The following is a 13,253-nucleotide window of genomic DNA, read 5'->3' on the forward strand; positions in this document are numbered from 1 at the left end:
CGCCCCCCCCCACTTCCCTTCTGATAACTAACAGTTTGTTCTCTATAGTTAAAAATCTGGGTTTGCCTCTCTTCTTTCCCCATTGCTTGTTTGTTTTGCTTCTTAAATTCCACATGAGTGAATTATATGGTATTTTTCTCTGACTTATTTCACTTAGAATAATACTCTATATCTCCATTCATGTCATTGCAAATGGCAAGATTTCATTCTTTTTTATAGCTTCTTTATATAGATGTATATATGTATTCTTTATATATATGTATATATACATATATACATATACATACACACACACACACACACACACACACACACACACACCTCCTTTATCCATTTATCAATCAGTGGACAGGGGCTGTTTCCATAATTTGGCTATTGTAGATAATGCTGCTATAAACTTTGGGGTGCGTGTATCCCTTTGAATTAGTACTTTTGTATTCTTTGGGTAAATACCAGTAGTGTGATTGCTGCATCAGAGGGTAGTTCTATTTTTAGTTTTTTGAAGAACCTCCATACTGTTTTCCAGAGGGGCTGCACCAGTTTGCATTCCCACCAACGGTGCAAGAGGGTTCCAGGTTCCCTTTTCTCCATATCCTCGACAACACCTGTTTCCTGTGTTGTTTTTAACCATTCTGACAGGCTGGAGGTGACTACAGCTCTGATTTGCATTCCCTGATGATCAGGGAGGTTGAGCATCTTTTCATGTCTGCTGGCCATCTGTTATGTCTTCTTTGGAAAATGTCTGTTCAGGTCCGCTGCCCATTTTTAATCTGATTATTTGGTTTTTTTGGTTTTGTATTGTGTAAGTTCTTTTTAATATATTTTGGACATTAACCCCTTATCAGATAGATATATCATTTGCAAATATCTTCTCCTATTCCATAGGTTGCCTTTTAGTTTTGTTTATTATTTCCTTTGTTGTGCAGAAGCTTAAAAATTACTATCTTATTCACTTGCCATACTCTGGAGGTCAAGAACCATGTATTATTCATCTCGAAACTCCCAAGGCATAATAAGCACCATGCCTGGCACCATAGCAAGCACTCAATGAAGCTAAACAAAATCAAATACACCTGGTAAATTCTGCATTTACCATACGTTTGACCTTGGGCAGTTACCAAGGCTCTCTGAACTTTTTCCATCTTAAAATGGGAATCCCATCACACACCTCAATAGGGTTATGATGATGTCATTAAGTGTTCTACAATGCAGTAAACATGATACCAACACATCACAAAGTTATGTTATCCTGCAGAGCTCTTTCAATCCTCAAATATTCCTTTCTACCTCTTGTCTAAGAAATCATCATTTCCTATCTTTCAAATTGACTCCAATCTCCAAATTGACTAAAAACTTGGTGTTTTCTCCCTCTCCCATATCAAAAACCTATGTTGATAAAATAGTCAAAAATCATCCCTTTTTGTATCTCTAATAGTTCTTCTTTTTCTAAATCACCCATTGTTTAATCAGATTCGTTATTTACAAATGAATCATCTCCAAGTCTTCGCCCTTTATCCCTTTCCCAACTTAAATCATTTTAAATTCTACTTGTAAAGGTAAATTCTATCTAAACAGCAGAGGCAGAATTCATCTGGCTATCACAGTTTGGTATTACTACTCTATTTCTATTCTTTCATACAACTCTTACATTATCATGTGGCTTCCAAAGTAGACTTGGAAACAGAAAAACAATGCACTGCCCAGTGAACTTAATTGGAGTATTAGTATTTCCTATTATAAATTGAATTCTCTTTCAAACTGAGTAACTCTCAACAAAAAACATTCCCCCCTAAAGGAACAGTCTGAAGCTAAAACAATCACCCTTCATTTTTCCAAAATGCTTCAAAGGCTTCTTCCCACCATCATCTTCATCAAATTTTACATTACACTTATTTTTCTTCTAGATAAAATCTTTAATTTTTTAAAATTACAAACCCCTATTAGTAAAAAATGTGAATATCTGTATCATATGTAACTTTGTAAATTATATACACTATACTATTAAATTACATAATTGTGAAATGCACAAAAATAGAAATTTTAAAAAGAAGTTTAAATGAAATAAATGTTAGTTTTAAATAATTTTTTAACTTATTTAACAAAAGCCTTCGGGCCATTACTTTTTAAAAATATGAACAATTTTAGTGAGAGCAATGAATTAAATATGCTTCATTATTTCTAAAATCTTGGTATAATACTTAATAGCAAATAAATCAAAAAGCCTTGGTTCCAAACTGTGAACACTTAATGTTTAGTGATTGTCAGAGTTGGGGAAACAAAAAACATCCCACAAAGATATAAAGTTCTAAATGGAAAAAATTCATTATTGACTATACTTCCCAATTCCTTCTTAAACCTCATTTACCTATATGCAAAGGCTTGTATTAAAATCTGGCTAATAAAGGTCCTTGATATTAGTCTGTTATTTTTACAAACTAATCAGGAAACACCGCATGTTTATATTTTTAACAAATAGGTTCAAACTCCACTGAAACTGTGATATGATTTTGTGTGTCAATTTGACTAGGCCACATTGCCCATATATGTGATCCAATATTATCCTGGGTGTTTGGCATTTTTAGATGAGATAAATATTAAATTGGTAAATTTAGAATAAAACAGATTACCCTCCATAATGTGGGTGGGCCTTATCCAATCAGTTGAAAGCCTTAACAGAACAAAGACTGACCTTGCAAGATGGGATGCTGCCAGCTGACTGCCTTTGGGCTACAACTGCAACAAGAACTCTTCCCTGGGCCTACCTTGTGCAGAATTTGGAGTTGCCAAGCCTGTAAAATCGTTGTCACAGAATTCCTTATAAACCAATCAATCTCTCTCATTTTCTCTACACACACACACACACACACACACACACACACACACACACTCTCTCTCTCTCTCTCTCTCTCTCTCTCTCTCCCTCCCCACGCACCCCCCCCCCCCTCGGCTTGGTACTGTTTCTCTGGAGAACCCAGACTAATACCCTGACTTTAAAACAAGAAATTTCTGTTTCCAACTGTTTTAAGGTGCAGATATAGTATTTGCAGACACACAAAATTATACAATGATGGAAGCATTTCCAAACATTCAGCATCAAAATGCTTTCTCCACAGCTCACATTTCTTTGGAAAAGTAGTCATTTACTATTAAAATTTTCCTTTTATCTTGAAGGAACAGATTAAATTTTCTCAAAAATACGTGCTAACAAAGCATACTACTAATGGTCACTTATTAAAGAAATGGTCAACAAATTTGAAACAGCCCGGAGATGAAACAAACCTGCATGAAACAACAACCTTCAATGGTCCCTTCCATTTCATTTGGAAATACTGTAAAAAGTCTGTATCTATTGTATTATAAGGGCATTATTTTCATAAAATTGACAATAAAAATATGTTATAATATTCTGTGGTGTTCTGGCTTCACCTTTTTTTGCTTACCGATAAATGATGAAGTGAATAAATTGCAATCATATCCTAATTTCCTTTTTAAAATTCCATTCAATGCACTACAGTATCACCGGTTATACAATTCCTTCATAAAACACTGTTCAAATAATTTACCATTGAGTATAAATCTTCAACATAGCTCTCCTTTAGTGGTTCACAAAAAAGTAGTTCTAAACACACTTTATTCCTGAAACAATCTTAAAACACTATGTGCTGAGATACCATAATCAAACTGCATAAGCACCCTTTTAGCATATAACTTTTCCTAAAATATTTCTAACAGTATGTTGAGACCATTAGTTTGTCACCATGTTATTTTATACATACTATATCACTATTTTTACCACAAAAAGAAGAGCAAGTGTATTTCTAAAAGTATGCTTTCACCATTAAGTGTGAAATCTGAGAGGATTCCAGCACACTCATGTGCATAGTAGCATTATTCACAATAACCAAAAGATGACAACAACCCACGTGTCCATCAACAGATGAATGAATACACACTATGGTATATACATACAATATTATTCAGCCTTTAAAAGGATATTTTGATACATACTACAATCTGGATGAACCTTGAAGACATTACTCTAAGTGAAATAATCCAGTCAGAACAAATACTGTGATTCCATTTGTATTAAGTCCCTAGAGTAGTCAAACACATAGACACAGGAAGTAGAAATGTGGTTCCTAGGGGCTGAGGGGAGAATGGGGAATTACTGTTTAATAGGTAGAGTTTCTTTGGAAAGATAAAAAAGTTCTAGAGATGTGGGAATGCAAGCTGGTGCAGCCACTCTAGAAAACAGTATGGAAGTTCCTCAAAAAACTAAAAATAGAACTAGCCTACGCCCCAGCAATTGCACTACTAGGCATTTATCCACAGGATACAGGTGTGATGTTTCGAAGGGACACATGCACCCCCATGTTTATAGCAGCACTATCAACAGTAGCCAAAGTATGGAAAGAGCCCAAATGTCCATCGATGGATGAATGGATAAAAAAGATGTGGTATATATACACATACACAACACACACACACACACACACACACACACACACACACACACACACGCACATATATATATAATGGAGTATTACTCAGCAATCAAAAAGAATGAAATCTTGCCATTTGCAACTACATGGAGGGAACCTGGAGGGTATTATGCTAAGTGAAATTAGTCAGACAAAGACAAATATCATGACTTCACTCATATGAGAACCTTAAGAGACAAAACATGAACATAAGGGAAGGGAAGCAAAAATAATATAAATACAGGGAGGGGGACAAAACAGAAGAGACTCATAAATATGGAGAACAAACTGAGGGTTACAGGAGGGGTTGTGGGAGGGGGGATGGGCTAAATGGGTAAGGGGCACAGAATCTACTCCTGAAATCATTGTTGCACTATACGCTAATTTGGATGTAAATTTAAAAAAATAAAAAATAAAATAAAATAAAAAGATTCAGGGAGCACTATTTTCAGAATGGGTAATTAAGAAAAAAAAAGTTCTAGAGATAGATGGTGGTGATGACTGTACAACACCATGAATGTACTTAATTTCAATAAATTGTACACTTAAATGGTAAATGTACTTATACCACAATAAAAGGAAGGAGCTTCCCAACACTTATCAGTAAATTCAGTGAAATTTAGTATATTCTTGATCGTGTGACTTTAAATAGCACTAAAACACTGCACAGGTCACCATCTGGATTCTTATTTTTCAAACTCTTGCTTATTCTGATGGTTTCATATTATTATCTGATTATTCTAAGACTCAAAATACATTCAGGGCAAGCTCATTACTAACAGTAACAGATCTGTGGCCAGTTTTCTCATGGAAAACCATTCTAGTCGATCATGATAATGGCCATTGTATCTTTTTTCTTTCTTTTCTTTTTTTTTTTCTTTTTTAACATTTATTTATTTTTGAGACCCATAGAGACAACACGAGCGGGGGGGGGGGGGGGGCAGAAGAGAGAAGGAGACACAGAATCCAAAGCAGGCTCCAGGCTCTGAGCTGTCAGCACAGAGCCCGATACGGGGCTCGAACCCATGGACCATGAGAAGTCAGACCCTTAACCAACTAAGCCATGCAGGTGCCCAGATTATTTAAATATTCAAAAATATCACGGGACAACTGTACAAGCAGAAAACATCAGAGAAGCCAAATAATTGAGTTAATTATATTTTAACTAAGATTTTCATATACCTATTAAGCAAAGAGATCCCAAATAAAGGCCAACTAGGAAATATACCAATCAGCATTAAAAAGCAGGCTAAAGGCAAGATACACATTTGACTAAAATTGAAACAAAGTTCTCTGTTTTTTAACCACTTTGGGGGAAAAAATATGAATTGAAAAAAAAGTACCTCTGAAAGACAAAAGTCTTAACATAGAAAATTTTAAATCCTATTACATTATATACCCATATTGTACATGATTTGTTGCCTCAGTCAATCCACGAGTTAAAAATAAGAATTTATGGGGCACCTGGGTGGCTCAGTCGGTTAAGCGGCCGACTTCGGCTCAGGTCATGATCTCGCGGTCCGTGAGTTCAAGCCCCGCGTCGGGCTCTGTGCTGACAGCTCAGAGCCTGGAGCCTGTTTCTGATTCTGTGTCTCCCTCTCTCTGACCCTTCCCCGTTCATGCTCTGTCTCTGTCTCAAAAATAAATAAACGTTAAAAAAAAATTTTTTAAAAATAAGAATTTATGTCAAATATAGATTTAATATTATGACCTTTAAAATGCAGACAAAACAGTTTTTTATTTTTAAGATAAAATTTATTAAATCCATTGAATAACATTATCTTGGTTTTCAACTAGACATGTTAATTACAATACATTAAGAATCAGTATGATAAACTCCAAACATTTAAAAATGAGTGATTTAAATTTTGAAAAGAAGTGAGCAGAGAAACTAATTTAGCAATATTCATATAAAGAATAAAAAGGCAAAGTAAATAGCAAGAGATCCAAACAAGATTCATGGTTGAAATGTTAATATATTCAGTGAACAAATGTTCATTTTAAATTCTTGTGATTTTACCAGACATTTTACTTTTTCTCTAAGCAGAACTCAACAAAAACATCAATTCCAAACTGCAAAATAACTTCACCATAAAGCTGTCTCATTACTCTGAATCCAAGAGACATGAGAAAAAAGTACAAGTTCATTTATCATTTTTATATGACAGTTTCCAATCATTTGAATCACTTCATTTGTTAACAATGATTTGAGTATTTTTATAGGATTCAATGACTTAAATGTTAAAAACCAGGTGCTGATAACAAAATTAACCTCATCACACAGCCTAGCACATACAAGGCACTTACTTGCTGATTGAATAACCATTCTATTTGCATAGCACTTTTTTTAATTTACATCCAAATTAGTTAGCATATAGTGCAACAATGATTTTAGGAGTAGATTCCTCAGTGCCCCTTACCCATTTAGCCCATCCCCCTCCCACACCCCCTCCAGTAACCCTCTGTTCTCCATATTTATGAGTCTCTTCTGTTTTGTCCCCCTCCCTGTTTTTATATTATTTTTGCTTCCCTTCCCTTATGTTCATATGTTTTGTCTCTTAAAGTCCTCATATGAGTGAAGTCATATGCTATTTGTCTTTGTCTGACTTATTTCCTTTAGCATAATACCCTCCAGGTTCCATCCACGTAGTTGCAAATGGCAAGATTTCATTCTTTTCGATTGCTGAGTAATAATCCATTGTGTGTGTGTGTGTGTGTGTGTGTGTGTGTGTGTGTGTGTGTATACACACACACAACGTCTTCTTCATCCATTCATCCATCAATGGACATTTGGGCTCTTTCCATACTTTGGCTACTGTTGATATTGCTGCTATAAACATGGGGGTGCATGTGTCCCTTCGAAACAGCACACCTGTATCCCTTGGATAAATGCCTAGTAGTGCAATTGCTGGGGCGTAGGCTAGTTCTATTTTTAGTTTTTTGAGGAACCTCTATACTGTTTTCCAGTGTGGCTGCACCAGCTTGCATTCCCACCAACAATGCAAAGGAGATCCTCTTAGTATCCTCGCCAACATCTGTTGTTGCCTGAGTTGTTCATGTTAGCCATTCTCACAGGTGTAAGGTGGTATCTCATTGTGGTTTTGATTTGTATTTCCCTGATGATGAGTGAAGTTGAGCATTTTTTCATGTGTCGGTTGGCTATCTGGTGCATAGCACTTTTGAATTTACAAAGTGTTTTCACATGTATTACCCAATATCACCTTCAAAACCCTCTTGGACAAGACATTTTATAAACGAGGAAACCAAGTTTCTGACTCCAGACCTCATTTTCTTTCTACTACAACACACCATTGTTTGGTAAGTTTAGTAATTAATGTTTATTAGTAAATAATGGTCCCAGACCCTTGGTTTTACAAGTATGGAAGCTGATGCCCAAAATTGCTTAAGTAATGTGCCTCATAGCTGGCTAGCAACAAAAATGGGATGGGACTAGAAAGATTATCTTCTAAAATCTTTGCCAGTTTTATATTCTTAAAAGCCAAATGAGTAACTATTGTGAATACTGTTACTAAAAATGATGCATTTCTTTCATCAGGAAAGAAATAGATGGTTTGAAAAAAATTCTGGGTCACTGGGAAGCTTTGACGAAAGGAACAAATGAAAAAACCTCAAAGTTAGAAACTGCCTAACACAAACACACATGAATGCTTAAACTCTTTACAAGATTCCTGGTAAGTTGTTCAGTGTTTCTGAGCAGCATACCCGTTAGTGATCAGAACAACTCCAGAAGCATGAGAGAAGACAGACATTAAGAATTCTTTTCACTAACACAAAATGAAGTACAAAACTTTTAAATCAAATATAAGAATCAATCATAAAGCCTTATGTGTTCACAGCTAACACCCTCTAATCACTTTAGTTTCAAAGCCTGAGATCACATTTCTCCCCAGTCCATGCCAGCAGATACCTCAGGACTATATAGTGGAACATGTCAGGATATGCTCAAGTCAAACTAAAGAACTAGAATCAAGCAGTATTTTGAAACCACCTATGGATTACAAATAAATGTTAAGTTATCAAAACAGGCAACTTATCCTCACTCCCCCATTCTCTCTACCTTTAGCATTGCTCTTATTTCTATGGATTTACTCTACATTATTAGCAGAGTCTAACTCATTCCATTTCCTTGCCTCCATTAACCCCTTAATTCCTTTTCCAACATATTCATTCTTACCAAAGCTTCTGTGAAATGTTCTCTCCCCCATCAGTGGTATGTCCTAATTAAATGTTATCTCATATTTAAATTCAAGAAAGCTATTATTTTCTGTTTTCTTAGGTACTGTTTTTTAATTCTGTAAAATGTTTAAAGTTATTTCACCTTATTCATTTGGGAACACACACACACACACACACACACACACACACACACACACACACACACAAACATTCTAAATTAAAGCTGGCACCAAAGCCAACTAAATGTCCACACTATTCAGCATAAATCAAATGAATTATATGTTGCTCCAAGGTTCTACTGCATACTGGTAAGTGTGGTAATAAATAATAGATTTACTCAGTTATCTTACTTTTATCTTTAATGTAATTTAATTAAAAATAAGTATTTTATGTATAACAAAATGTTATAATTATTTTAGAAGTCACCATTTTATATTCAATCCTTGTTTTTCTAATTACTTTGACATAGCCTTGCATCCAAATGAAGTCCCAATAAAGTACTTTTGGTAAAGCACCAAGGGTCACAACTATTTAAAAAAAGACTTTCTTTACTAAAAAGCAGAATAATGACTCTGTTGTCCTAGTTTGGGCTTAGTCTATGGCTCTGATTCTCTGCCAAAGTTTCTCCAGCACTTATGAATACCAAAGTACTAGCAGAAACATTTTTAAGATCTAACACAACTGACTTTTCTCATTCTTGGATTCATATGGAACTGGAAATGTTTTTTAAGTCTCATGGAGCTAAAAAGAAAAAAAAATCAATTCATAATTTAGAGTCAACAACGTCTACCCCCAAAGCAAACTGAGGAATATTTTAAGTTTAAAATAAACAACTTAATTATTTGGATTTGTTTCCTTGTAGTTTTATCTGTTCTTTAAAAAACAGATGCAAACTTGTGTATTTGGAAAACTTACCTGTTATCTTTTCATTTTTAGTTAAAAAACTTAAATTTTAAATTAAGCTTTTAGTGACTTCAAAATCTATCCAGTTAATTCTTCTAATACCCTACTGCTTATTTTCTTACTTCTCTTCCCATGACTTTCTCTTCTACTCTATCTCAGCAACTCATTCCAATGATCATTTCCATTATCATTAGCAGCAAGTACAGTATCTCCTACTCCCAATAAATTGGGAGTCTCTCATTCTCAGATGGCTAACCCTATCTGCCAAACTCACAAACTCCAGTACCCCAAGACCAGTAGCTTTTTTTTTTTTTAATGTTTGTTTATTTTTGAGAGAGACAGAGAGAGGAGGAGCAGAGAGAGAGGGAGACAGACAATCCTAAACAGGCTCCACACTGTCAGTTCAGAATCAGACACAGGGTTCGATCTCACAAATCATGGGATCGTGATCTGAGATGAAATCAAGAGCTGGACACTTAACTAGCTAAGCAGCCACAATGAGCCCAACTTTTTTTTTTTTTTTTTTTTTTTTTTTTTTAAGCAAGCTCTATGCCCAACACGAGGCTTGAACTCATGACCCAAAGATCAAGACTTGCATGCTCTACCAATTGAGCCACCCAGGCCCTCCAAGGCCACTAATGTCTTGACCCCATAGATAGAACTTTAATCCATTGATCCTGACACATTATTTCTATCACTCATGCCCCTCCTTTTTCGACACAGCTTGGATTCCATAAGCCATCACTGTATTCACTCCATGCCAACAGCTTCAACTGTCTTTGCCCTCTCTTGCTTTGTTCAACTTCAACCCTAGTTTCATATTTAACTCTTCACCAATCCTCATGCTGGTGAAAAAAGGTGGGGTGGGTAGGAAGGATGGACAGATGAACCACCAAACCAACTACACTGACTGGTCATACTTTGAAATTTGTGCTTATTAACCCAAAAGACTTTAAACTACTTAGCCCAAACCCATTCACCACCCCATTATCCTAGCCAACTAACTTATACCTTCTTACAGTTTAAATTTACACCACCTCCTATCCATCTCACTCTCAGCCAATACCTTGCTTCCTACCTCACCAAAAGAGACACAATCAGAAGATAATTCCTCATTCTCCAACTCCATTTTTACCACAAACACCTATGTGCTTTTATTCTGCCTTCCTGCTTATTACTTTGGATACACCATTCACACCATTAGTGCTTCTGCCTACCCAAAGAACTAGTACAATTACAAGTTTAGTTGTTAAAATGTTTAAGATTCTGAGCCTGCATATGCTTGATGCATTCCATGAAAAGCAAGAAGCTGAATAAGCAAGCTACAGCTGAATGAGCAGAGGGAAGAACTGAAGTTAGAATGGAAAGCATATGAGGGTCAGAATGCAGATTATCTTCTACCATAAGGGCCTTGGCTTTAACACTGATTGAGATGAAAACACACTGGAAGGTCTTGAGCATTAGCCTGACATGACCTGACTCAGGTTATTAAAGAGATCACTCTTCAATATTGATTTAAAAAAAAAAAAAAAAGAGATTCATGGGGTACCTGGTGGCTCAGTCAGTTAAGCATCTGACTCCTGATTTTGGCTCAGGTCATGATCCCAGGGTCAGGGGATCAAGCCCCATGTTGGGCTCCATGCTGGGCGTGGAGCCTGCCTGAGATTCTCTTTTTCCATCTGCCCCTCTCCCGAACTCACACTCTAAAAAATAATTTTTAACTTTTAATAATAATAAAAACATGACTCTGGACAAAGGAGACTTTTGGGGAAGGCTGCTGCAATAATCCAGATCATAGCTCAGGTTAGCTTGGCACAAGGTAGAAGGAGGAGAGTAATGAAAAGTGTTAAGATTTTGGATATATTCTGAAGGTGGTGCCAACAAAATTTTCTGATGTTTTCAGTGTGGACTATGAAAGAAGGAGAGACATCAATTTTGAGCACTGTGAACTAGAAGGATAAATCTGCTTTGAACTAAACTGGGGTAATTAAGTGAACAAGTCTAGTCAAGGAGAAAAGACAAAAGTTCTGGTTTTAGATAGTTAAGTTTGTGATATCCTTAGATATCCAAGATATGTTGAATAGGCAGTTAAATACATATGTCTGGAATTAAACAGAAGTGGTCTCCATGAAAATGTATGTTAAGACATGATCCTGAATGCAATTTCAATTCAGCTCTACTGCACACCAACGCTTAGAAGTTAGGGAATTGAGAAGGAACCAGCAAAGGACATTGAAGAGGGACCAGTGAGGTACAAATAAAACCAGAAAGTGTGGCATCTTGAAAGCCAAATGAATAATGTATTATTTAAAGGAGGAGGAAGTGATCCACTTGTCAAATGCTACTAAAAGTAAGAAGACTAAATAAAAATGGACCACTGAATGGAGCATTATGAAAATCACTGACAACCTTAACAAGAACAGTTTTGTTACAGTAGTGAAGGCAAAACCCTGACTCAAGTGAGTTCAGTGAGGATGAGGAAGAAAGAAATTAGAGGCAATGAATAAAGACACCACTTTCAAGGAATTCTGGGGTTTTTTTTTATTTTTTTTTTACATTTATTTATTTTTTAGAGACAGAGAAACAGCACAAGTGGGCAGAGAAGAGAATGAGACACAGAATCTGAAGCAGGTAGGGTACAGGGAGAGAACAAGACACAGAATCCAAAGGAGGTTTCAGGCTCTGAGCTGTCAACACAGAGCCCGACGCAGGGCTAGAACTTACAAGCTGTGAGATCATGACCTGAGCTGACTTCGGATGCCTAACCAACTGAGCCACCCAGGCACTCCAAGGAATTCTGCTTTAAAGAGAAGAGATATGGGATGATAACTAAAAAGAGAAGTAGGATCAAGTGTGGGTGGTTTTTAGGTGGAAGAAACAGTATGATTATATGCTAATAGAAATGATACAAAAGAAAGGAAAACACTAATAAGGTAAACGAAAGGGAAGAACTGGACCAGTGAGCACTAAGCAGGTAAGAGGAGAGGTATACATAATTGGTGGGGCTGACCTTTGCCTAAGACAATGAACAGTTCAAGTTATAACAGGAGAGAAGGCGAGTAAATTGGCACAGGTTTAGAAAGTTTGGCAGACGTGGTGGTAATAGCTTCTGAAGAATTCTATGGTGATTACTTCTATTCTTTTCACTAAAACTGAAGCAAGGTCATTAGTTGAGAATACAGATATAGGAGGTATTAGAGATCTGAGGGGGAAGAAGAGTCCCTCTCCCATTTTTGCATTCATAATTTACATCAATAGGCATCACATATATGATAAGACAAAAATATAATTCTTCAAATTCTCCAAATTATGGTTTATAAATGAATACACAAGAGTACCTAATTAATAGAGCCATGTCTTTTAAAGGCAATGATTTACCAGGCCATAAAACATTCCACACAAAAAAATAATTTATAAGATGGTAATGAGACCATGAGAATGTGCCTCTCAGATTACTAACCACAGGGAACAGAGCTGACCAGGGCCCCAACCACAGGGTTTCCCACTGGGTGCTCCCACACAAAGACTACGGAAGGCAAAGATATACAGACATCTGGTTCAGGGAGACAAAGGGTTCTTCTGATGGGTGAATCTGGCTCAAGGACTACCAGACAACCTTGCCAAACTCTCCTTAGAACTTCACTCTAGCCTAAGATGCTTCTACTCAATATT

At 36.2% G+C, this 13,253-nt stretch overlaps 1 protein-coding gene across 1 annotated transcript in view; it reads right to left on the reverse strand.

Annotated features, from left to right (window-relative positions):
* Nucleotides 1–10,710, reverse strand: part of FNBP1L (formin binding protein 1 like) — a 72,226-nt gene extending 61,516 nt beyond the window's left edge. Inside the window, exon 1 of the mRNA XM_047082316.1 lies at nt 10,660–10,710. Within this exon, the coding sequence (XP_046938272.1) occupies nt 10,660–10,710 (51 nt within the window). The remainder of the gene's footprint in view (nt 1–10,659) is intronic.
* Between the last annotated feature and the right edge of the window lie 2,543 nt (nt 10,711–13,253).

Source organism: Lynx rufus, unplaced genomic scaffold, assembly GCF_022079265.1.
Source record: "Lynx rufus isolate CCGP_SWC_20201006 ecotype Redwood Valley unplaced genomic scaffold, mLynRuf1.p SCAF_2, whole genome shotgun sequence".
NCBI classification, from domain to species: Eukaryota; Metazoa; Chordata; class Mammalia; order Carnivora; family Felidae; genus Lynx; species Lynx rufus.